Raw genomic sequence first — 26,874 nt, 5'->3', positions numbered from 1 at the left:
TTTATAACTCACTGACCACCAGCAGCCTCTCAGTATATTATTTATAACTCACTGACCACCAGCAGCCTCTCAGTGTATTATTTATAACTCACTGACCACCAGCAGCCTCTCAGTATATTATTTATAACTCACTGACCACCAGCAGCCTCTCAGTATATTATAACTCACTGACCACCAGCAGCCTCTCAGTGTATTATTTATAACTCACTGACCACCAGCAGCCTCTCAGTATATTATAACTCACTGACCACCAGCAGCCTCTCCGTGTATTATTTATAACTCACTGGCCACCAGCAGCCTCTCAGTATATTATTTATAACTCACTGGCCACCAGCAGCCTCTCAGTATATTATTTATAACTCACTGACCACCAGCAGCCTCTCAGTATATTATAACTCACTGACCACCAGCAGCCTCTCAGTGTATTATTTATAACTCACTGACCACCAGCAGCCTCTCAGTATATTATTTATAACTCACTGACCACCAGCAGCCTCTCAGTGTATTATTTATAACTCACTGACCACCAGCAGCCTCAGTATATTATTTATAACTCACTGACCACCAGCAGCATCTCAGTATATTATTTATAACTCACTGACCACCAGCAGCCTCTCAGTATATTATAACTCACTGACCAGCAGCAGCCTCTCAGTGTAACATTTATAACTCACTGACCACCAGCAGCCTCTCAGTATATTATTTATAACTCACTGACCACCAGCAGCCTCTCAGTGTATTATTTATAACTCACTGACCACCAGCAGCCTCTCAGTATATTATTTATAACTCACTGACCACCAGCAGCCTCTCAGTATATTATTTATAACTCACTGACCACCAGCAGCCTCTCAGTATATTATTTATAACTCACTGACCACCAGCAGCATCTCAGTATATTATTTATAACTCACTGACCACCAGCAGCCTCTCAGTATATTATAACTCACTGACCACCAGCAGCCTCTCAGTGTATTATTTATAACTCACTGACCACCAGCAGCCTCTCAGTATATTATGTATAACTCACTGGCCACCAGCAGCCTCTCAGTATATTATTTATAACTCACTGACCACCAGCAGCCTCTCAGTATATTATAACTCACTGGCCACCAGCAGCCTCTCAGTATATTATTTATAACTCACTGTCCACCAGCAGCCTCTCAGTATATTATTTATAACTCACTGACCACCAGCAGCCTCTCAGTATATTATTTATAACTCACTGACCACCAGCAGCCTCTCAGTGTATTATTTATAACTCACTGACCACCAGCAGCCTCTCAGTATATTATATCTCACTGACCACCAGCAGCCTCTCAGTATATTATTTATAACTCACTGGCCACCAGCAGCCTCTCAGTATATTATTTATAACTCACTGGCCACCAGCAGCCTCTCAGTATATTATTTATAACTCACTGGCCACCAGCAGCCTCTCAGTATATTATTTATAACTCACTGACCACCAGCAGCCTCTCAGTATATTATTTATAACTCACTGACCACCAGCAGCCTCTCAGTATATTATTTATAACTCACTGACCACCAGCAGCATCTCAGTGTATTATTTATAACTCACTGACCACCAGCAGCCTCTCAGTATATTATATCTCACTGACCACCAGCAGCCTCTCAGTATATTATTTATAACTCACTGGCCACCAGCAGCCTCTCAGTATATTATTTATAACTCACTGGCCACCAGCAGCCTCTCAGTATATTATTTATAACTCACTGACCACCAGCAGCCTCTCAGTATATTATTTATAACTCACTGACCACCAGCAGCCTCTCAGTATATTATTTATAACTCACTGACCACCAGCAGCCTCTCAGTATATTATTTATAACTCACTGGCCACCAGCAGCCTCTCAGTATATTATTTATAACTCACTGACCACCAGCAGCCTCTCAGTATATTATTTATAACTCACTGACCACCAGCAGCCTCTCAGTATATTATATCTCACTGACCACCAGCAGCCTCTCAGTATATTATAACTCACTGGCCACCAGCAGCCTCTCAGTATATTATTTATAACTCACTGGCCACCAGCAGCCTCTCAGTATATTATTTATAACTCACTGACCACCAGCAGCCTCTCAGTATATTATTTATAACTCACTGACCACCAGCAGCATCTCAGTATATTATTTATAACTCACTGACCACCAGCAGCCTCTCAGTATATTATAACTCACTGACCACCAGCAGCATCTCAGTATATTATTTATAACTCACTGACCACCAGCAGCATCTCAGTATATTATTTATAACTCACTGACCACCAGCAGCCTCTCAGTATATTATTTATAACTCACTGACCACCAGCAGCCTCTCAGTATATTATTTATAACTCACTGTCCACCAGCAGCCTCTCAGTGTATTATTTATAACTCACTGACCACCAGCAGCATCTCAGTATATTATTTATAACTCACTGACCACCAGCAGCCTCTCAGTATATTATTTATAACTCACTGACCACCAGCAGCCTCTCAGTATATTATTTATAACTCACTGACCACCAGCAGCCTCTCAGTATATTATTTATAACTCACTGACCACCAGCAGCCTCTCAGTATATTATTTATAACTCACTGACCACCAGCAGCATCTCAGTATATTATAACTCACTGACCACCAGCAGCCTCTCAGTATATTATTTATAACTCACTGACCACCAGCAGCCTCTCAGTATATTATAACTCACTGACCACCAGCAGCCTCTCAGTATATTATAACTCACTGACCACCAGCAGCCTCTCAGTATATTATTTATAACTCACTGACCACCAGCAGCCTCTCAGTATATTATTTATAACTCACTGACCACCAGCAGCCTCTCAGTATATTATATCTCACTGACCACCAGCAGCCTCTCAGTATATTATTTATAACTCACTGACCACCAGCAGCCTCTCAGTATATTATTTATAACTCACTGACCACCAGCAGCCTCTCAGTATATTATTTATAACTCACTGACCACCAGCAGCCTCTCAGTGTATTATAACTCACTGACCACCAGCAGCCTCTCAGTATATTATTTATAACTCACTGACCACCAGCAGCCTCTCAGTATATTATAACTCACTGGCCACCAGCAGCATCTCAGTATATTATGTATAACTCACTGACCACCAGCAGCCTCTCAGTATATTATTTATAACTCACTGACCACCAGCAGCCTCTCAGTATATTATAACTCACTGGCCACCAGCAGCATCTCAGTATATTATGTATAACTCACTGACCACCAGCAGCCTCTCAGTATATTATTTATAACTCACTGACCACCAGCAGCCTCTCAGTATATTATTTATAACTCACTGACCACCAGCAGCCTCTCAGTATATTATAACTCACTGGCCACCAGCAGCATCTCAGTATATTATGTATAACTCACTGACCACCAGCAGCCTCTCAGTATATTATTTATAACTCACTGACCACCAGCAGCCTCTCAGTGTATTATTTATAACTCACTGACCACCAGCAGCCTCTCGGTGTATTATTTATAACTCACTGACCACCAGCAGCCTCTCGGTGTATTATTTATAACTCACTGGCCACCAGCAGCAGCCTCTCGGCCTCGGCCTCCACCTGGGAGCCCTTCCCGTGCTCCAGGTCGGTGCAGCAGTTCAGGGCCTGGCTGGCCTGGTGGATGATGGTCTGCTGCAGGTTCAGCTCCTCACTCAGGACCTACAGGGGGAGGGGAGGGGGGGAGAGGAGGGAGGGAGGGGGGAGAGGGAGGGGGAGAGAGGGAGGGGAGGGGGGAGAGGGTCAGTCAAACTGCAGGTTCACATTATGTAGATCGTACAGACGATATCCGGAGTCTAATAGTTCCGCATATAGTCATACATCACAAGACTTAAATGTATTTATTCCGTGTCTATACTAGTGTCAAATAGCGCTGCACCATTCTTTATTCAGTGTTTTAGCCGTGACGTGAGCGCCCCCTCCTGAGATACGTCCGGGTCCTACTTTTGTGTCGCTTTTGTGTCCCCATAGAGTTATACTGTGACGCTCCGTCGGAGCTTTTTTTTCTTCGCAAACAACAAAGCTGCTGCTCTCCCAAATCTGGCTGTGACAGGCCGTCTGCCCCACATGGAATACTATCGCCATTTTATTTTATTTTGTCAACTAAATCCTCATTAATGCAAACTAGATTCAACATACTCAAGCCTGCACACCTTCTAAATTTGCCCCCGAAATATTTTACTGAGCAAATGGACTGTTACCACCTTCAATAATAATGATAATAATAGTCTTTATTGTCTCCACATCATATTTCTTTTTTTTGTCATGGACACTTGCACAGAACATTAATAATTCTACTCGAGTTGGAAGCATTAAGACCCATTTTAAGACTTTGCTTCCAGAAGGTCCCTGGAACAACATGGGGGTCGGCGGCCAATTGAATATATATCTGGGGGTTCTTGACATGAGAATGTTTGAGAACCACCGACAGAAACATGGGGCGTTTCATAAAACTGTCAGGATTTAGAAGACAGACGTCTAAATGCATTAAATGGTTTTATTTAGTAAATATATAACCTTCATCTTGTGTTTGATGGTAGCAGCACTAGTTATAAGGTTAGTAAAGATAATTAACCTTCATCTTGTGTTTGATGTTAGCAGCACTAGTTAGTTAAAGGTTAGTAAAGATAACTAACCTTCATCTTGTGTTTGATGTTAGCAGCACTAGTTAGTTAAAGGTTAGTAAAGATAATTAACCTTCATCTTGTGTTTGATGTTAGCAGCACTAGTTAGTTATAAGGTTAGTAAATATAACTAACCTTCATCTTGTGTTTGATGTTAGCAGCACTAGTTAGTTAAAGGTTAGTAAAGATAACTAACCTTCATCTTGTGTTTGATGTTAGCAGCACTAGTTAGTTAAAGGTTAGTAAAGATAACTAACCTTCATCTTGTGTTTGATGTTAGCAGCACTAGTTAGTTAAAGGTTAGTAAAGATAACTAACCTTCATCTTGTGTTTGATGGTAGCAGCACTAGTTAGTTAAAGGTTAGTAAAGATAACTAACCTTCATCTTGTGTTTGATGTTAGCAGCACTAGTTAGTTAAAGGTTAGTAAATATAACTAACCTTCATCTTGTGTTTGATGTTAGCAGCACTAGTTAGTTAAAGGTTAGTAAATATAACTAACCTTCATCTTGTGTTTGATGTTAGCAGCACTAGTTAGTTAAAGGTTAGTAAAGATAACTAACCTTCATCTTGTGTTTGATGTTAGCAGCACTAGTTAGTTAAAGGTTAGTAAAGATAATTAACCTTCATCTTGTGTTTGATGTTAGCAGCACTAGTTAGTTAAAGGTTAGTAAATATAACTAACCTTCATCTTGTGTTTGATGTTAGCAGCACTAGTTAGTTAAAGGTTAGTAAAGATAATTAACCTTCATCTTGTGTTTGATGTTAGCAGCACTAGTTAGTTAAAGGTTAGTAAAGATAACTAACCTTCATCTTGTGTTTGATGTTAGCAGCACTAGTTAGTTAAAGGTTAGTAAAGATAACTAACCTTCATCTTGTGTTTGATGTTAGCAGCACTAGTTAGTTAAAGGTTAGTAAAGATAACTAACCTTCATCTTGTGTTTGATGTTAGCAGCACTAGTTAGTTATAAGGTTAGTAAATATAACTAACCTTCATCTTGTGTTTGATGTTAGCAGCACTAGTTAGTTATAAGGTTAGTAAATATAACTAACCTTCATCTTGTGTTTGATGTTAGCAGCACTAGTTAGTTAAAGGTTAGTAAAGATAACTAACCTTCATCTTGTGTTTGATGGTAGCAGCACTAGTTAGTTAAAGGTTAGTAAAGATAACTAACCTTCATCTTGTGTTTGATGTTAGCAGCACTAGTTAGTTATAAGGTTAGTAAATATAACTAACCTTCATCTTGTGTTTGATGTTAGCAGCACTAGTTAGTTATAAGGTTAGTAAATATAACTAACCTTCATCTTGTGTTTGATGTTAGCAGCACTAGTTAGTTAAAGGTTAGTAAAGATAATTAACCTTCATCTTGTGTTTGATGTTAGCAGCACTAGTTAGTTAAAGGTTAGTAAAGATAACTAACCTTCATCTTGTGTTTGATGTTAGCAGCACTAGTTAGTTATAAGGTTAGTAAATATAACTAACCTTCATCTTGTGTTTGATGTTAGCAGCACTAGTTAGTTAAAGGTTAGTAAAGATAACTAACCTTCATCTTGTGTTTGATGGTAGCAGCACTAGTTAGTTAAAGGTTAGTAAAGATAACTAACCTTCATCTTGTGTTTGATGTTAGCAGCACTAGTTAGTTATAAGGTTAGTAAATATAACTAACCTTCATCTTGTGTTTGATGTTAGCAGCACTAGTTAGTTATAAGGTTAGTAAATATAACTAACCTTCATCTTGTGTTTGATGTTAGCAGCACTAGTTAGTTAAAGGTTAGTAAAGATAATTAACCTTCATCTTGTGTTTGATGTTAGCAGCACTAGTTAGTTAAAGGTTAGTAAAGATAACTAACCTTCATCTTGTGTTTGATGGTAGCAGCACTAGTTAGTTAAAGGTTAGTAAAGATAACTAACCTTCATCTTGTGTTTGATGGTAGCAGCACTAGTTAGTTAAAGGTTAGTAAAGATAACTAACCTTCATCTTGTGTTTGATGTTAGCAGCACTAGTTAGTTAAAGGTTACTAAAGATAACTAACCTTCATCTTGTGTTTGATGTTAGCAGCACTAGTTAGTTAAAGGTTACTAAAGATAACTAACCTTCATCTTGTGTTTGATGTTAGCAGCACTAGTTAGTTAAAGGTTAGTAAAGATAACTAACCTTCATCTTGTGTTTGATGTTAGCAGCACTAGTTAGTTAAAGGTTAGTAAAGATAACTAACCTTCATCTTGTGTTTGATGTTAGCAGCACTAGTTAGTTAAAGGTTACTAAAGATAACTAACCTTCATCTTGTGTTTGATGTTAGCAGCACTAGTTAGTTAAAGGTTAGTAAAGATAATTAACCTTCATCTTGTGTTTGATGGTAGCAGCACTAGTTAGTTAAAGGTTAGTAAAGATAATTAACCTTCATCTTGTGTTTGATGGTAGCAGCACTAGTTAGTTAAAGGTTAGTAAAGATAACTAACCTTCATCTTGTGTTTGATGTTAGCAGCACTAGTTAGTTAAAGGTTAGTAAATATAACTAACCTTCATCTTGTGTTTGATGGTAGCAGCACTAGTTAGTTAAAGGTTAGTAAAGATAACTAACCTTCATCTTGTGTTTGATGGTAGCAGCACTAGTTAGTTAAAGGTTAGTAAAGATAACTAACCTTCATCTTGTGTTTGATGTTAGCAGCACTAGTTAGTTAAAGGTTAGTAAATATAACTAACCTTCATCTTGTGTTTGATGTTAGCAGCACTAGTTAGTTAAAGGTTAGTAAATATAACTAACCTTCATCTTGTGTTTGATGTTAGCAGCACTAGTTAGTTATAAGGTTAGTAAAGATAATTAACCTTCATCTTGTGTTTGATGGTAGCAGCACTAGTTAGTTAAAGGTTAGTAAAGATAACTAACCTTCATCTTGTGTTTGATGTTAGCAGCACTAGTTAGTTAAAGGTTAGTAAAGATAACTAACCTTCATCTTGTGTTTGATGTTAGCAGCACTAGCCGCTCTGGGTTCGTCCAGACGTTTGGAAACGTCTTCTTTCCTCACGATGACCTGCTTCTCATCAGGTCTGTCCACGTCCTTCTTTCTGATGGACCGGTACGCATCCACACTGGAACACACGCACACACACACACACGCACACACAACACACACACACACACACACACACACACACACACACACACACACACACACACACACACACACACACACACACAATTGTTAGGCATAGCAAGGGTAGACGGGCTGAATAGTTGTCATATATAGACTTCTATTGGCGAAGAGTGACCAAGTCCTGGACCGGAAGTAGGCAGAAATGCACTGGACCCAGGCGGCAACAGCCCAGCTTGAATGATCTTAAATCCCTTTATTTTAGATTGTTTTGTAGTAAAAGTACAACATAAACATTACAGAGACTTTAGTTGTCACTGTACAATACTTTAAAACAGTTGTCATGTTGCACACGACGTGCCTAAAATGGCTGATATTTGCGCCGCCATTCGTTGAAAACTAAAGTATTTCAATTCCAACTCCAGCTTGTCCCTCTCCATCCAGGCTGCATGGACAGCGCTCGAGCGCTCAGTTTTCTGCCCCCTCAATGTCGCAACTCTCTCAGCTATTTGGCTCAGACCGAGGCGACATGAATGATGGACACAAATTAAGTACCTGTAGGGCAGTTTGTCGTCGATGCCGTCCGTGGATCCTCCCCGGGTCACGCGGGCCCTCTGGAACTTACTGGGCTTGGACACCAGGTCAGGAGGTCCACTCTTCTCACAGAAGGAGCCGGCCGGAGTGGACGTCTGGAGGGGACAGTAAAAGGACAGCTAGTGACTGAGGGGACAGTAAAGGACATCTAGTGACTGAGGGGACAGTAAAAGGACATCTAGTGACTGAGGGGACAGTAAAAGGACAGCTAGTGACTGAGGGGACAGTAAAAGGACATCTAGTGACTGAGGGGACAGTAAAAGGACATCTAGTGACTGAGGGGACAGTAAAAGGACATCTAGTGACTGAGGGGACAGTAAAAGGACAGCTAGTGACTGAGGGGACAGTAAAAGGACAGCTAGTGACTGAGGGGACAGTAAAGGACAGCTAGTGACTGAGTGGACAGTAAAAGGACATCTAGTGACTGAGGGGACAGTAAAAGGACATCTAGTGACTGAGGGGACAGTAAAGGACAGCTAGTGACTGAGGGGACAGTAAAAGGACAGCTAGTGACTGAGTGGACAGTAAAAGGACATCTAGTGACTGAGGGGACAGTAAAAGGACAGCTAGTGACTGAGGGGACAGTATAAGGACATCTAGTGACTGAGTGGACAGTAAAAGGACAGCTAGTGACTGAGGGGACAGTAAAAGGACATCTAGTGACTGAGGGGACAGTAAAAGGACAGCTAGTGACTGAGGGGACAGTAAAAGGACATCTAGTGACTGAGGGGACAGTAAAAGGACAGCTAGTGACTGAGTGGACAGTAAAAGGACAGATAGTGACTGAGGGGACAGTAAAAGGACATCTAGTGACTGAGGGGACAGTAAAAGGACATCTAGTGACTGAGTGGACAGTAAAAGGACATCTAGTGACTGAGGGGACAGTAAAAGGACAGCTAGTGACTGAGGGGACAGTAAAAGGACATCTAGTGACTGAGGGGACAGTAAAAGGACATCTAGTGACTGAGTGGACAGTAAAAGGACATCTAGTGACTGAGGGGACAGTAAAAGGACATCTAGTGACTGAGGGGACAGTAAAAGGACATCTAGTGACTGAGGGGACAGTAAAAGGACATCTAGTGACTGAGGGGACAGTAAAAGGACATCTAGTGACTGAGGGGACAGTAAAAGGACAGCTAGTGACTGAGTGGACAGTAAAAGGACATCTAGTGACTGAGTGGACAGTAAAAGGACATCTAGTGACTGAGTGGACAGTAAAAGGACAGCTAGTGACTGAGTGGACAGTAAAAGGACAGCTAGTGACTGAGTGGACAGTAAAAGGACAGCTAGTGACTGAGGGGACAGTAAAAGGACATCTAGTGACTGAGGGGACAGTAAAAGGACATCTAGTGACTGAGGGGACAGTAAAAGGACATCTAGTGACTGAGTGGACAGTAAAAGGACAGCTAGTGACTGAGGGGACAGTAAAAGGACATCTAGTGACTGAGGGGACAGTAAAAGGACAGCTAGTGACTGAGTGGACAGTAAAAGGACATCTAGTGACTGAGGGGACAGTAAAAGGACAGCTAGTGACTGAGGGGACAGTAAAAGGACAGCTAGTGACTGAGGGGACAGTAAAAGGACAGCTAGTGACTGAGGGGACAGTAAAAGGACATCTAGTGACTGAGTGGACAGTAAAAGGACATCTAGTGACTGAGGGGACAGTAAAAGGACATCTAGTGACTGAGTGGACAGTAAAAGGACATCTAGTGACTGAGGGGACAGTAAAAGGACATCTAGTGACTGAGGGGACAGTAAAAGGACAGCTAGTGACTGAGGGGACAGTAAAAGGACATCTAGTGACTGAGGGGACAGTAAAAGGACAGCTAGTGACTGAGGGGACAGTAAAAGGACAGCTAGTGACTGAGGGGACAGTAAAAGGACAGCTAGTGACTGAGTGGACAGTAAAAGGACATCTAGTGACTGAGTGGACAGTAAAAGGACATCTAGTGACTGAGGGGACAGTAAAAGGACAGCTAGTGACTGAGGGGACAGTAAAAGGACAGATAGTGACTGAGTGGACAGTAAAAGGACAGCTAGTGACTGAGGGGACAGTAAAAGGACATCTAGTGACTGAGGGGACAGTAAAAGGACATCTAGTGACTGAGTGGACAGTAAAAGGACATCTAGTGACTGAGGGGACAGTAAAAGGACAGCTAGTGACTGAGGGGACAGTAAAAGGACATCTAGTGACTGAGGGGACAGTAAAAGGACATCTAGTGACTGAGGGGACAGTAAAAGGACATCTAGTGACTGAGGGGACAGTAAAAGGACATCTAGTGACTGAGGGGACAGTAAAAGGACAGCTAGTGACTGAGGGGACAGTAAAAGGACATCTAGTGACTGAGGGGACAGTAAAAGGACAGCTAGTGACTGAGGGGACAGTAAAAGGACATCTAGTGACTGAGGGGACAGTAAAAGGACAGCTAGTGACTGAGGGGACAGTAAAAGGACATCTAGTGACTGAGGGGACAGTAAAAGGACATCTAGTGACTGAGGGGACAGTAAAAGGACATCTAGTGACTGAGGGGACAGTAAAAGGACATCTAGTGACTGAGGGGACAGTAAAAGGACAGCTAGTGACTGAGGGGACAGTAAAAGGACATCTAGTGACTGAGTGGACAGTAAAAGGACAGCTAGTGACTGAGGGGACAGTAAAAGGACATCTAGTGACTGAGGGGACAGTAAAAGGACAGCTAGTGACTGAGGGGACAGTAAAAGGACAGCTAGTGACTGAGGGGACAGTAAAAGGACAGCTAGTGACTGAGGGGACAGTAAAAGGACATCTAGTGACTGAGGGGACAGTAAAAGGACAGCTAGTGACTGAGGGGACAGTAAAAGGACATCTAGTGACTGAGGGGACAGTAAAAGGACAGCTAGTGACTGAGGGGACAGTAAAAGGACATCTAGTGACTGAGGGGACAGTAAAAGGACATCTAGTGACTGAGGGGACAGTAAAAGGACATCTAGTGACTGAGGGGACAGTAAAAGGACATCTAGTGACTGAGGGGACAGTAAAAGGACAGCTAGTGACTGAGGGGACAGTAAAAGGACATCTAGTGACTGAGGGGACAGTAAAAGGACAGCTAGTGACTGAGGGGACAGTAAAAGGACAGCTAGTGACTGAGGGGACAGTAAAAGGACAGCTAGTGACTGAGGGGACAGTAAAAGGACATCTAGTGACTGAGGGGACAGTAAAAGGACATCTAGTGACTGAGGGGACAGTAAAAGGACATCTAGTGACTGAGGGGACAGTAAAAGGACATCTAGTGACTGAGGGGACAGTAAAGGACATCTAGTGACTGAGGGGACAGTAAAAGGACATCTAGTGACTGAGGGGACAGTAAAAGGACATCTAGTGACTGAGGGGACAGTAAAAGGACATCTAGTGACTGAGGGGACAGTAAAGGACATCTAGTGACTGAGGGGACAGTAAAAGGACATCTAGTGACTGAGTGGACAGTAAAAGGACATCTAGTGACTGAGGGGACAGTAAAAGGACAGCTAGTGACTGAGTGGACAGTAAAAGGACAGCTAGTGACTGAGGGGACAGTAAAAGGACATCTAGTGACTGAGGGGACAGTAAAAGGACAGCTAGTGACTGAGGGGACAGTAAAAGGACATCTAGTGACTGAGGGGACAGTAAAAGGACAGCTAGTGACTGAGGGGACAGTAAAAGGACATCTAGTGACTGAGGGGACAGTAAAAGGACATCTAGTGACTGAGGGGACAGTAAAAGGACAGCTAGTGACTGAGGGGACAGTAAAAGGACAGCTAGTGACTGAGGGGACAGTAAAAGGACAGCTAGTGACTGAGGGGACAGTAAAAGGACAGCTAGTGACTGAGGGGACAGTAAAAGGACAGCTAGTGACTGAGGGGACAGTAAAAGGACATCTAGTGACTGAGGGGACAGTAAAAGGACAGCTAGTGACTGAGGGGACAGTAAAAGGACATCTAGTGACTGAGGGGACAGTAAAAGGACAGCTAGTGACTGAGGGGACAGTAAAAGGACATCTAGTGACTGAGGGGACAGTAAAAGGACAGCTAGTGACTGAGGGGACAGTAAAAGGACATCTAGTGACTGAGGGGACAGTAAAAGGACATCTAGTGACTGAGGGGACAGTAAAAGGACATCTAGTGACTGAGGGGACAGTAAAAGGACATCTAGTGACTGAGGGGACAGTAAAAGGACATCTAGTGACTGAGGGGACAGTAAAAGGACAGCTAGTGACTGAGGGGACAGTAAAAGGACATCTAGTGACTGAGGGGACAGTAAAAGGACATCTAGTGACTGAGTGGACAGTAAAAGGACAGCTAGTGACTGAGTGGACAGTAAAAGGACAGCTAGTGACTGAGGGGACAGTAAAAGGACAGCTAGTGACTGAGGGGACAGTAAAAGGACATCTAGTGACTGAGTGGACAGTAAAAGGACAGCTAGTGACTGAGTGGACAGTAAAAGGACAGCTAGTGACTGAGTGGACAGTAAAAGGACATCTAGTGACTGAGGGGACAGTAAAAGGACATCTAGTGACTGAGGGGACAGTAAAAGGACAGCTAGTGACTGAGGGGACAGTAAAAGGACATCTAGTGACTGAGGGGACAGTAAAAGGACATCTAGTGACTGAGGGGACAGTAAAAGGACATCTAGTGACTGAGGGGACAGTAAAAGGACAGCTAGTGACTGAGGGGACAGTAAAAGGACATCTAGTGACTGAGTGGACAGTAAAAGGACATCTAGTGACTGAGGGGACAGTAAAAGGACATCTAGTGACTGAGGGGACAGTAAAAGGACATCTAGTGACTGAGGGGACAGTAAAAGGACATCTAGTGACTGAGGGGACAGTAAAAGGACATCTAGTGACTGAGTGGACAGTAAAAGGACATCTAGTGACTGAGGGGACAGTAAAAGGACATCTAGTGACTGAGTGGACAGTAAAAGGACAGCTAGTGACTGAGGGGACAGTAAAAGGACATCTAGTGACTGAGGGGACAGTAAAAGGACATCTAGTGACTGAGGGGACAGTAAAAGGACATCTAGTGACTGAGGGGACAGTAAAAGGACAGCTAGTGACTGAGGGGACAGTAAAAGGACATCTAGTGACTGAGGGGACAGTAAAAGGACATCTAGTGACTGAGGGGACAGTAAAGGACATCTAGTGACTGAGGGGACAGTAAAAGGACATCTAGTGACTGAGTGGACAGTAAAAGGACAGCTAGTGACTGAGGGGACAGTAAAAGGACATCTAGTGACTGAGGGGACAGTAAAGGACATCTAGTGACTGAGGGGACAGTAAAAGGACATCTAGTGACTGAGGGGACAGTAAAAGGACATCTAGTGACTGAGGGGACAGTAAAAGGACATCTAGTGACTGAGGGGACAGTAAAAGGACATCTAGTGACTGAGGGGACAGTAAAAGGACATCTAGTGACTGAGGGGACAGTAAAAGGACATCTAGTGACTGAGGGGACAGTAAAAGGACAGCTAGTGACTGAGGGGACAGTAAAAGGACATCTAGTGACTGAGGGGACAGTAAAAGGACATCTAGTGACTGAGGGGACAGTAAAAGGACATCTAGTGACTGAGGGGACAGTAAAAGGACAGCTAGTGACTGAGGGGACAGTAAAAGGACAGCTAGTGACTGAGGGGACAGTAAAAGGACATCTAGTGACTGAGGGGACAGTAAAAGGACATCTAGTGACTGAGGGGACAGTAAAAGGACAGCTAGTGACTGAGGGGACAGTAAAAGGACATCTAGTGACTGAGTGGACAGTAAAAGGACAGCTAGTGACTGAGGGGACAGTAAAGGACAGCTAGTGACTGAGGGGACAGTAAAAGGACATCTAGTGACTGAGGGGACAGTAAAAGGACATCTAGTGACTGAGGGGACAGTAAAAGGACATCTAGTGACTGAGGGGACAGTAAAGGACATCTAGTGACTGAGGGGACAGTAAAAGGACAGCTAGTGACTGAGGGGACAATAAAAGGACAGCTAGTGACTGAGGGGACAGTAAAAGGACAGCTAGTGACTGAGGGGACAGTAAAAGGACATCTAGTGACTGAGGGGACAGTAAAAGGACATCTAGTGACTGAGGGGACAATAAAAGGACATCTAGTGACTGAGGGGACAGTAAAAGGACATCTAGTGACTGAGGGGACAGTAAAAGGACAGCTAGTGACTGAGGGGACAGTAAAAGGACATCTAGTGACTGAGTGGACAGTAAAAGGACATCTAGTGACTGAGGGGACAGTAAAAGGACATCTAGTGACTGAGGGGACAGTAAAAGGACATCTAGTGACTGAGGGGACAGTAAAAGGACATCTAGTGACTGAGTGGACAGTAAAAGGACAGCTAGTGACTGAGGGGACAGTAAAAGGACAGCTAGTGACTGAGGGGACAGTAAAAGGACATCTAGTGACTGAGTGGACAGTGACCAGGAATGGGCAGAGAGTGTTGGAGGGGCAGGGGCTGAAAAAGAAAATAGCTACGCTACGTACCATCAGCCTCCTCTGGGGGCTACGCTATGCTACGTACCATCATCATCAGCCTCCTCTGGGGGCTACGCTATGCTACGTACCATCATCATCAGCCTCCTCTCGGGGGCTACGCTACGCTACGTACCATCATCATCAGCCTCCTCTGGGGGCTACGCTATGCTACGTACCATCATCATCAGCCTCCTCTGGGGGCTACGCTATGCTACGTACCATCATCATCAGCCTCCTCTCGGGGCTACGCTATGCTACGTACCATCATCATCAGCCTCCTCTGGGGGCTACGCTACGCTACGTACCATCATCATCAGCCTCCTCTGGGGGCTACGCTACGCTACGTACCATCATCATCAGCCTCCTCTGGGGGCTACGCTATGCTACGTACCATCATCATCAGCCTCCTCTGGGGGCTACGCTATGCTACGTACCATCATCATCAGCCTCCTCTCGGGGGCTACGCTACGCTACGTACCATCATCATCAGCCTCCTCTCGGGGCTACGCTACGCTACGTACCATCATCATCAGCCTCCTCTGGGGGCTACGCTATGCTACGTACCATCATCATCAGCCTCCTCTGGGGGCTACGCTATGCTACGTACCATCATCATCAGCCTCCTCTGGGGGCTACGCTAGGCTACGTACCATCATCATCAGCCTCCTCTCGGGGCTACGCTATGCTACGTACCATCATCATCAGCCTCCTCTGGGGGCTACGCTAGGCTACGTACCATCATCATCAGCCTCCTCTCGGGGCTACGCTACGCTACGTACCATCATCATCAGCCTCCTCTCGGGGCTACGCTAGGCTACGTACCATCATCATCAGCCTCCTCTCGGGGCTACGCTATGCTACGTACCATCATCATCAGCCTCCTCTCGGGGCTACGCTAGGCTACGTACCATCATCATCAGCCTCCTCTCGGGGCTACGCTATGCTACGTACCATCATCATCAGCCTCCTCTGGGGGCTACGCTATGCTACGTACCATCATCATCAGCCTCCTCTGGGGGCTACGCTATGCTACGTACCATCATCATCAGCCTCCTCTGGGGGCTACGCTATGCTACGTACCATCATCATCAGCCTCCTCTGGGGGCTACGCTATGCTACGTACCATCATCATCAGCCTCCTCTGGGGGCTACGCTATGCTACGTACCATCATCATCAGCCTCCTCTGGGGGCTACGCTATGCTACGTACCATCATCATCAGCCTCCTCTCGGGGCTACGCTATGCTACGTACCATCATCATCAGCCTCCTCTGGGGGCTACGCTATGCTACGTACCATCATCATCAGCCTCCTCTGGGGGCTACGCTACGCTACGTACCATCATCATCAGCCTCCTCTGGGGGCTACGCTACGCTACGTACCATCATCATCAGCCTCCTCTGGGGGCTACGCTATGCTACGTACCATCATCATCAGCCTCCTCTGGGGGCTACGCTATGCTACGTACCATCATCATCAGCCTCCTCTGGGGGCTACGCTATGCTACGTACCATCATCATCAGCCTCCTCTCGGGGCTACGCTATGCTACGTACCATCATCATCAGCCTCCTCTGGGGGCTACGCTATGCTACGTACCATCATCATCAGCCTCCTCTGGGGGCTACGCTACGCTACGTACCATCATCATCAGCCTCCTCTGGGGGCTACGCTACGCTACGTACCATCATCATCAGCCTCCTCTGGGGGCTACGCTATGCTACGTACCATCATCATCAGCCTCCTCTGGGGGCTACGCTACGCTACGTACCATCATCATCAGCCTCCTCTGGGGGCTACGCTACGCTACGTACCATCATCATCAGCCTCCTCTCGGGGCTGTTCACCACCTCCTCCATGGGAGCCAGCAGAGACATGGAGGAGATGTTCAGAGCATCCTCCTCCTCCTCCTCCTCCTCGTCATAGACGCCCTCAAACAGGCCGTTGATGACGGCCGAGGTGATGGACTGGTCCACACTCTGCTCCACGATGGACTGGTCCACGCTCATCTCTACCTCCTTAGAGGAGGAGGAGGGGGTCTTCTCCCTCTGGTCAAAGGAGGGGGTCTTCTCCCTCTGGTCAAAGGAGGGGGTCTTCTCCCTCTGGTCAAAGGAGGGGGTCTTCTCCCTCTGGTCAAAGGAGGGGGTCTTCTCCCTCTGGTCAAAGGAGGGGGTCTTCTCCCTCTGGTCAAAGGAGGGGGTCTTCTCCCTCTGGTCAAAGTAGGGGGTCTTCTCCCTCTGGTCAAAGGAGGGGGTCTTCTCCCTCTGGTCAAAGTAGGGGGTCTTCTCCCTCTGGTCAAAGGAGGGGGTCTTCTCCCTCTGGTCAAAGGAGGGGGTCTTCTCCCTCTGGTCAAAGGAGGGGGTCTTCTCCCTCTGGTCCGGTCTCGTCAGAGGGCTGGAGGTGGCAGCCGGAGGAGACACGGCCAGTAGATGTCCTGACAAATGTGCAGTTTACTTTATTCTTTGTTTCTGTTGTTAATGAACAGTCAACACATGCACAACAAGTCCAGGGGTTGACACTAAAAGGTCTCAGAGGCTCCTAGTTATGTTATACTTGCCCAAAGGTCTTGCCCTTTTAGCCCCAAAAGTAAATAAAACATTATATATATATATATATATATATATATATATATATATATAAAATGCTAGGAAAATTTGTAACGTTCAATTTAATACTTGTTTTTTACTTTCTGGTGCTGTGCAATAAAAAAACTAAATTCATACCTACATTTTTAAGCCAAATACCTAGCTGTGAATATGACGGGTTAAGTGTAGCAACAGTGAGAACAGCGCTCTGGACACGCTCAGGTGTTTAGACAGATATCTGGTGTTGTGTTTCAACCTGAAAGCAAGCTTAGTGTTGTATTTAGCTGCAAGGGGCAGGTGGGCAACCCTTAGTGTTTTATTTAGATGCCAGGGGCAGGTGGGCAACCCTTAGTGTTTTATTTAGCTGCCAGGGGCAGGTGGGCAACCCTTAAGCGTTTTATTTAGGTGCCAGGGGCAGGTGGGCAACCCTTAAGCGTTTTATTTAGGTGCCAGGGGCAGGTGGGCAACCCTTAAGCGTTTTATTTAGGTGCCAGGGGCAGGTGGGCAACCCTTAGTGTTTTATTTAGCTGCCAGGGGCAGGTGGGCAACCCTTAGTGTTTTATTTAGCTGCCAGGGGCAGGTGGGCAACCCTTAGTGTTGTATTTAGCTGCCAGGGGCAGGTGGGCAACCCTTAGTGTTTTATTTAGCTGCCAGGGGCAGGTGGGCAACCCTTAGTGTTGTATTTAGCTGCCAGGGGCAGGTGGGCAACCCTTAGTGTTGTATTTAGCTGCCAGGGGCAGGTGGGCAACCCTTAGTGTTTTATTTAGCTGCCAGGGGCAGGTGGGCAACCCTTAGTGTTTTATTTAGCTGCCAGGGGCAGGTGGGCAACCCTTAGTGTTTTATTTAGCTGCCAGGGGCAGGTGGGCAACCCTTAGTGTTGTATTTAGCTGCCAGGGGCAGGTGGGCAACCCTTAGTGTTTTATTTAGCTGCCAGGGGCAGGTGGGCAACCCTTAGTGTTTTATTTAGCTGCCAGGGGCAGGTGGGCAACCCCTAGTGTTTTATTTAGCTGCCAGGGGCAGGTGGGCAACCCCTAGTGTTTTATTTAGCTGCCAGGGGCAGGTGGGCAACCCTTAGTGTTTTATTTAGGTGCCAGGGGCAGGTGGGCAACCCTTAAGCGTTTTATTTAGGTGCCAGGGGCAGGTGGGCAACCCTTAAGCGTTTTATTTAGGTGCCAGGGGCAGGTGGGCAACCCTTAAGTGTTTTATAACCAAGTCGCATATCTATTGTAACCGTCCAAATCGTCACATGCAGCACGACCTAAGCTCTAGTGTTGCAGCTTTAAATTACGCTACCTGCAGATGTGTAGTTGCTGGCCGTACTGAATGGCTCTGTGCCACAGGTCAGGTTGCTGGCCGTACTGAATGGCTCTGTGCCACAGGTCAGGTTGCTGGCCGTACTGAAATCATCGTCATCCACAGAGAGAGAGCGGTCCGCCTCCACCACCTGAAAACGAACAGGACAGACAATCAATCACACACGCTTATACACTGACACCGAGGCGCGGCAACCCTTGACTCCGCCCACCCCCGGGGGAAGTTTGCGGCATTTTCAAAACAATATTGCGCAGAGTAGCGATTGGTTATCAAACGTATTTGCAATGCCATACGTTGAAAGATCTGTTGCCCGTGTACAAGGCACGCTACCTCCGCAAGTTAGATATTATCGGCATAGATGTTTGTCCGTATGCGATTAAGGAACGGACCAAGTTGCATTGGCAGCCATAGAAAATTCTTACCCCGGGCTAAAACCGGATGTGACGTTTGTGGGGCGTTCCTGTCTTGCTCGGCGTCAGTGTATTAAACAACATGTCGTTTCGAGAAGCAGTCCGATTGGTTGAAACTTGAAACAGCAATCTAGCATGACGGAACGGTTACGTCACGTGTAATAAAAATAGGACCGAGTCTCACTAGCGGCTTTTCTACTGGGTGGGCAAGGCTTAGACGTTTTCTACTGGGTGGGCAAGGCTTAGACGTTTTCTACTGGGTGGGCAAGGCTTAGACGTTTTCTACTGGGTGGGCAAGGCCAGACGTTTTCTACTGGGTGGGCAAGGCCAGACGTTTTCTACTGGGTGGGCAAGGCCAGACGTTTTCTACTGGGTGGGCAAGGCCAGACGTTTTCTACTGGGTGGGCAAGGCCAGACGTTTTCTACTGGGTGGGCAAGGCCAGACGTTTTCTACTGGGTGGGCAAGGCCAGACGTTTTCTACTGGGTGGGCAAGGCCAGACGTTTTCTACTGGGTGGGCAAGGCTTAGACGTTTTCTACTGGGTGGGCAAGGCCAGACGTTTTCTACTGGGTGGGCAAGGCCAGACGTTTTCTAGTGGGTGTGCAAGGCCAGACGTTTTCTACTGGGTGGGCAAGGCCAGACGTTTTCTAGTGGGTGTGCAAGGCTTAGACGTTTTCTAGGGACATTTTCGGTTGTAGTGTTCTACTTCTGTCCCCGCCCAAAGAATACGATTTTGTATCGAGCTTAAATCTACCTTGATCTGTGGGTGTTTCCTGGGTGCTGGTGTCTCCTCCAGGTGTTTCCTGGGTGCTGGTGTCTCCTCCAGGTGTTTCCTGGGTGCTGGTGTCTCCTCCAGGTGTTTCCTGGGTGCTGGTGTCTCCTCCAGGTGTTTGCTGGGTGTCTCCTCCTCCTTGTTGTTCTTCCACATGTTGCCGCTTCCCTTCTGGAAGCGACTGCGGATCTGCGCCAGCTCCGACTCACGCTCCTGTGTGACAAAGAAAGAAAGACACGTTTTACTTTGTTTGTTTTGAAAACACAACAAGGCAGAAATCAGTGAGTGGGTTAGACTAGAGAGGGTCTGGGAAGTGGGAATGGATAAAGTCCTACTATTTGTCACATACGACATTTGTTCTTCACATTTGACCGCCTCTTGGGAGCTGCAGCCTTGCCGCGCCGCTCAGCCTTGTAACCCACCTTTTTAGACTCCATCATGGCCCATAGCACTTACCCTACCCCCTTAGATAGCATTTCTGTAGACTTAGATAGCATTTGATACAGACTTATAGCATGTTATGTAGACAGCACTATAATTGCATTGTATATAGTCATAGCACGTCATAGTACATATGTATAGCATATAGTAGTATATATGTATAGTTTATATGTATAGCTTCATTATATAGATATTCCACTGTTACTTTCTTAGCTTACGCATGTTTCATGATAAATGTTTTTATGTGATGTATTCCCATGCTTTTTTGTTCTTGCTTAATGTAAGTCGCTCTGGATTAAGAGCGTCTGCTAAATGCCTACATTGTAAATTGTAGCTGATCTAACAACCCTACAAATCCAACCCTTGATGTCCTGTAGTAGTACTGCTGCCAGAATTGTCAAAAAATGACATTCAGACATTCATTTTAACACATTCTGACCTGAGATCAGATTCATACGAGGTTTCCGCCGGACACACACTGGTCTGATGAACCCATTCTGACCTGAGATCAGATTTTAAAAAATAGCAGACCTACAAGCTCATATCGCGCCACTCGGTGGCGCGATATGAGCTTGTAGATCTGCTATTTTTCAATAGCTAAAGCACGACATGATGCCAACACCAAAATGGGTGCCCGGTCAGAATGGGTTAAATACACCACGTGGGTTCGGAATGATTCGAACGGATCGATTGTCGAATGTATCTAATTTTAATATAAAATATTGCAGCTTTAGTATGCAGTAAAACGTTCACTTTTCTTCATCTATATGTGCCGGTTGGTGCTGAGAAATGTGCTCTCTTGTGAGATCAATTGAATGTTCCATAATTATCTTAATAGCCAAAGTTTTGTGGAGAACAGACGTATCGCTCCAACCATGTGAACATCGTGCGGTCGCTCCAACAACGTGAACATCGTGCAGTGTTGTCTGACTGTAAACTGTTTTTACATGGCGTTAACTTTTAACTGGGCTCTGGTTTACCCACGGCACCGTGGTATGATTAACAGTTCTACTGCGTTCCCCGTTATTTAATCCTAGCCTAGATTGTTTCATTACCGTTGCAGCATAACGGCAAAAAGTATTTGCGCTTTTGATCCGTGAAAAACCGCTAGTAAACACTCCCAGCATTTGTTATTGAGCCGACAACAAAGCCCCTTCCTTGATCCGGGTCACATGACAAAGAGCAAAGCGAGCCGAGATTGCCTGCCCAAAGGTTAGTGAAAAACACCAGCAGTCAAATGGGGATTAAGATGAATTAATGACGCGGTCAAAGTGTTAATGTAAACGTTGCAGTACCAGTTTCTGCCTCTGGGTGAGGTCTGCCGTGGCGGTGTTGGCAGCCTGGGCCGCGCGCAGCCTCTCCTGGACCAGTCTGGTGCTGGGGGAGACGCCGGGGGTCACGGCGGCGACGGTCCTGGTGCTGGGGGGGACGGCGCCGGGCGTCCTAGACTGGGCGGAGCCTGTGGCGGCAGGAGAGCCGTGATTGGAGCGTTCCTGAAGGCGCTCTCCGAAGCGATCCGCGAAGGACTTGACTCCTGTGAGTGACAGCCAGGGTTAAAATAAATAAAAATCACTTAGTGAGGGAACTATTTTAAAATGTACCGGTATTTAAAAATAGTAAAAATAAAAAAAGAGTAGGTACATTTAGGGATAGCAAAGGGTAAGGAGTGGCACAAGACACCGCAAGGGCCCTGTGTGTCTAACCTGTGGGTCCGACAGTGGCTTTCTGCTGTAGGGGGGTCCCTGGGTCCTTTTTCTGCTGCAGGGGGGTCCCAGGGTCCTTTTTCTGCTGCAGGGGAGTCCCGGGGTCCTTGGCTTTCTGCTGTAGGGGGGTCCCAGGGTCCTTTTTCTGCTGTAGGGGGGTCCCGGGGTCCTTTTTCTGCTGTAGGGGGGTCCCGGGGTCCTTTTTCTGCTGTAGGGGGGTCCCGGGGTCCTTGGCTTTCTGCTGTAGGGGGGTCCCGGGGTCCTTGGTGGGGACCTTCCCTCTGCTCTGTGGACCAGCGGGGCCAGAGGGACCAGCGGTCAGGGGTTTGGCTCCCAGCTCTGGTTTCTTGGGGCTGGAGAAGGTGAAGTCGAGGCCCCTGTCCTTCAGGGGGCTTTGGGAGACCACCAGAGACAACGAGCAAGGGATGACGGTCTTCTGGGGACTGGCCTGGTGGGAGAGGCCCTGGGCGGGGGTCTTCTGGGGACTGGCCTGGTGGGAGAGCCCCTGGGCGGGGGTCTTCTGGGGACTGGCCTGGCCCCTGGGCGGGACCACTCTGCTGGCCTTGACGGGACAGTCGACGATGGGCTGCTTGGAGGGGAAATAAGACAAACCAACCACACCCATGAGCATGTTGTTTAGTTCATTTGCACTTAAAGGCACTGTTTTAGTGCAGGTTCTCTTTCCTCCCCTTGTTACACTTACAGTAAGGGTTAAATAGATAAGTTATAATTCTGAGAAACCAGGAGATATAAGGGGACACAGGAGAAAAATAACAGACCTACAAGCTCATAGCGCGCCACCGAGTGGCGCGCTACGAGCTTGTAGGTCTGCTATTTTTGAAAAATCATTTAAAATGTGCCTCAAATCTTTCCGAAAATTGTCATGATTTAGAAAACATTTATTTATTTATTTTCGACGTTGGGTCTGAAATTCTGAATGGTGCGTTTTTGGGATGCAAAATGTTAGCTTACCTGCTCTGCGGTGGACGGAGGCTTGCTGCTGCTGCTGCCGACAGTAGCAGGTTGTTTAGCGGCAGCGTCCCGGGCGGCCATCTTGACAGCCCAGGCCGAGGCGGGCTGCTTGTCCTCCTCCTTGCTGCGAGTGGCCGGGCGGCTCAGGTCGTCCTCCCACGAGCCCATGGCGGCGGCCAGGTGAGCCAGGCGTCCTCGCCGACCCACCGGGGCCGGGGGGGAGGAGGAGGAGGAGGAGGAGGGGGGGACGCACGCCTCCTCCTGTCTCCTCGGAGGGGACGAAGGAGGAGGAGGAGGAGGGACGCTATCTGGGACATCGTCAGACGAGTCACCTAGAAACATTTAAAAACAGGGCTCAGAATTAACTGTTTTACTTGGTAGCACTGGTGCTCCCAAATTCAGAATGAAGGAGCACCAGAAAAGAATTAGGAGCACCCACCGAAAGTTAACGAGCACCAATATGTAATCCATTTTTTACATTGATTATTGCGATTAGCTTGAAACTTTTTCATGTCAAGGACCCCCAAATTGACACTCATTAGCCCACGGATCCCCAGGGACCCCCATATGAGAATATTTTTACGGCCCTAGCAGTGATTTTCAGTTATTTACATTTCAAGGACCCCCAGTTTGACCTGAATTAGGGCTACCGTTCCCCATTATTATTCCTCCAATAATCCCTGCATCCCGGGATGCAGGGATGGTCTTTTAGAAATGAGTCCCAGGATGCAGGGATGGTCTTTTAGAAATGAGTCCCAGGATGCAGGGATGGTCTTTTAGAAATGAGTCCCAGGGACATTTTAGGAGTCCCACTTCAACAAGTCATATTTTGCCAAATTTTACAAATTGCAGCATTTAACTCATTTTATAATGTGGTTATATTCATGTAGAAAACAAAAAATATGAATTATAACTAAAGCTATCAAAATAAACTAGAATAGGAAACAGTACAGTAGTACAGTAGTGCATCCCGTGGATGCAGAGGTGGTCGTTTTATTGAACTATAAACGTTTATGTTTTCATCTCTCCGTACCGTTGTTGTCCCAGCACTGCCTCTTCTCCGCCAGCCTCTGGAGGCGGGACTTCATGCCCCCGGCGCCGCTGGCTGGGGGCGGGGCCTCCTTTGGCACCGCCTCTCGGTCGGGCTGCGCGCACGTCGTTCTACCGGCGGCAGGAAGACCCGGGGCGGAGTGGCCGCTCCGCTGGGGCTCTGAAGGAAGACCCGGGGCGGAGTGGCCGCTCCGCTGGGGCTCTGAAGGAAGACCCGGGGCGGAGTGGCCGCTCCGCTGGGGCTCTGAAGGAAGACCCGGGGCGGAGTGGCCGCTCAGCTGGGGCTCTGAAGGAAGACCCGGGGCGGAGTGGCCGCTCCGCTGGGGCTCTGAAGGAAGACCCGGGGCGGAGTGGCCGCTCCGCTGGGGATCTGAAGGAAGACCCGGGGCGGAGTGGCCGCTCCGCTGGGGCTCTGAAGGAAGACCCGGGGCGGAGTGGCCGCTCCGCTGGGGATCTGAAGGAAGACCAAGACATCAACATTGTGTTATATACAGAGACAGACCCTTTTGGGGTTCGGTACAGTATGTGTACAGCAGTGTTGTTTTCGTCGACTAAAACTAAGACGAAAAATGTTCGTCGACTACCTTTTTCCACTGACGAAAACTAAATGGAAACTAAATTAAAACTATGCTATGGTGACTAAAACTAAGACTAAATATACTGACAATTTCGTCGACAAATAAAAACTAGACTAAAATGTTAGGAAGGGACTAGTGGACAAGAGTTCCAGTATAAGTCATTTTACACTTGGTTGCATGCTGAAAATAGCAGATCTACAAGCTCACAATGCGTCGCAGCGCGACGCGTTGTGAGCTTGTAGATCGGCTATTTTCAGCAAGTGTAAAATAAGTCATTATGACGGCAACAAGGCCCGCAAAAATACATTTTAGTCGACTAAATCGCCTGTAGATTTAGTCGACTAAAATCGTATGACATTTAGTCGACTAAAACTAGACTAACACTAACACATTCCAGGTGACTAAAATGTGACTAAGACTAAGTGAAAACTATTCAGGAGACTACGACTAAAACTAAAATAGAAATTTGCTGCCAAAAACAACACTGATTGTAAAACAATTGATGCTGCTATATAACATTTTGAAGATTTTCAGGCAACTTTAGGTCAGGATTTATAAGGGGTTTTAGAATCGGGTTAATGTTTTAAAAACATTTAAAAAAAAACGGACCTTCAAAATAAGGACCTTCACTCCTTTGTGGTTCTGGGGCAGCAGGACACTCCAGCATCTTCTCAGGTTCTGGTTCTGCTGCCTGGGCCACGGGCCGGGCCCTCCTGTGAGGCTCTGGCTCAACACCCTGGGCCACGGGCCGGGCCCTCCTCTCAGGCTCTGGCTCAACACCCTGGACATGTTCTGGACGCGGGGCTGCCTGAGCCACGGGCCGGGCCGCGGTCTGTTCTGGAGGAGGAGGAGTCATGAAGGTCTCTTCTGGAACAGTGGTGGAGAAAAAAGTACTCACATTTTGTCCAAATAAACACATTAGATAAAATGACAATACATAGTTCACTAGAGCAGTGTTTCTCAACCTGTGGGTCCCCACATGATTTGGGGGGGGGGTCCCCAGATCACAGTGAAGTGACCATGTATTAATTCATGAAGGACTTAAGACTGTAAATAAAATAAAAAATAGCTGATCTACAAGCTTGTAGATCAGCAGTTTTCACAATATTAAAAAAAAACCTCAAATGAACTCCTACAATTGTAAGTCCTTCTCACTGTACTAGAGAATGAATGAGTAATTAGACACAATTACTGCAAAATAATTATAGCACTAAACAGTCAGGTTTAAATATAGCACTCATCTAAATAGTCAGGTTTAAATATAGCACTCATCTAAATAGTCAGGTTTAAATATAGCACTCATCTAAATAGTCAGGTTTAAATATAGCACTAAACAGTCAGGTTTAAATATAGCTTTGTAATAATAATCTAAATCTACAATGAAAAAGCTGTCAAATAATTTTAGTGAAGTGAAGAGTACAACAGTTTGAAGTAAGTAAGTACAATAGTAGAAGTAAAAATATTGGAAATACTCCAGTAAAGCACAAATAGCTCAAAACTGCACTCAAGTAGTAAATGTAATGAGTTACTTTGGAGCGGTGGTTCTGGAGGCGGGGCCTGGGTGACGGGCCGGGCCGCGTTCTTCTCCAGGGAGGAGGACCGGGCGCTGGCCGGTCCCACCGGGGGCTTCTTGTCCGTGCGAGGGTCCGACAGCAGCGCCGCAGGCTGGACCGCAGGCTGGACCGCAGGCTCCCGGTTCTCCTCGCCCAGCTGGAGCTGTTGCGGGACCACCATCTCCCCAGAACGGCTGCGCTTGGACGGAGACGGCTTAGAGGACAGCTGAGGAGCTGAGAGGACATGGGGGACGGATTAGAGGACAGCTGAGGAGCTGAGAGGAGGACATGGGGGACGGCTTAGAGGACAGCTGAGGAGCTGAGAGGAGGACATGGGGGACGGCTTAGAGGACAGCTGAGGAGCTGAGAGGACATGGGGGACGGATTAGAGGACAGCTGAGAGGAGGAGGAGGACATGGGGGACGGGTTAGAGGACAGCTGAGGAGCTGAGAGGAGGACATGGGGGACGGGTTAGAGTGTATCACTCCTACCTGTAGTGTGTGTATCACTCCTACCTGTAGTGTGCGTATCACTCCTACCTGTAGTGTGTGTATCACTCCTACCTGTAGTGTGCGTGTATCACTCCTACCTGTAGTGTGTGTATCACTCCTACCTGTAGTGTGTGTATCACTCCTACCTGTAGTGTGCGTATC

General features: G+C 46.5%; 1 protein-coding gene across 1 annotated transcript in view; it reads right to left on the bottom strand.

Moving 5' to 3' along the window:
* The window catches only part of anln (anillin, actin binding protein), a 53,624-nt gene that overhangs the window by 17,837 nt on the left and 8,913 nt on the right, over positions 1-26,874 (bottom strand). Inside the window, exons 3-14 of the mRNA XM_083784501.1 lie at positions 26,198-26,455; positions 25,404-25,535; positions 24,074-24,376; positions 23,041-23,372; positions 22,069-22,657; positions 21,661-21,899; positions 19,907-20,137; positions 18,722-18,872; positions 16,658-17,277; positions 8,321-8,454; positions 7,622-7,763; positions 3,575-3,710 (exon numbers count right to left, since the gene is read on the bottom strand). Coding sequence (XP_083640627.1) covers positions 3,575-3,710; positions 7,622-7,763; positions 8,321-8,454; positions 16,658-17,277; positions 18,722-18,872; positions 19,907-20,137; positions 21,661-21,899; positions 22,069-22,657; positions 23,041-23,372; positions 24,074-24,376; positions 25,404-25,535; positions 26,198-26,455 — 3,267 coding nt within the window. The remainder of the gene's footprint in view (positions 1-3,574; positions 3,711-7,621; positions 7,764-8,320; positions 8,455-16,657; positions 17,278-18,721; positions 18,873-19,906; positions 20,138-21,660; positions 21,900-22,068; positions 22,658-23,040; positions 23,373-24,073; positions 24,377-25,403; positions 25,536-26,197; positions 26,456-26,874) is intronic.

Source organism: Protomyctophum parallelum, assembly GCF_964188405.1.
Source record: "Protomyctophum parallelum genome assembly, chromosome: 1".
In the NCBI taxonomy this organism is placed as follows: domain Eukaryota; kingdom Metazoa; phylum Chordata; class Actinopteri; order Myctophiformes; family Myctophidae; genus Protomyctophum; species Protomyctophum parallelum.
The sequence above is the reverse complement of the archived record's forward strand: the minus strand, read 5'-3'. Positions and strand labels throughout refer to the sequence as shown.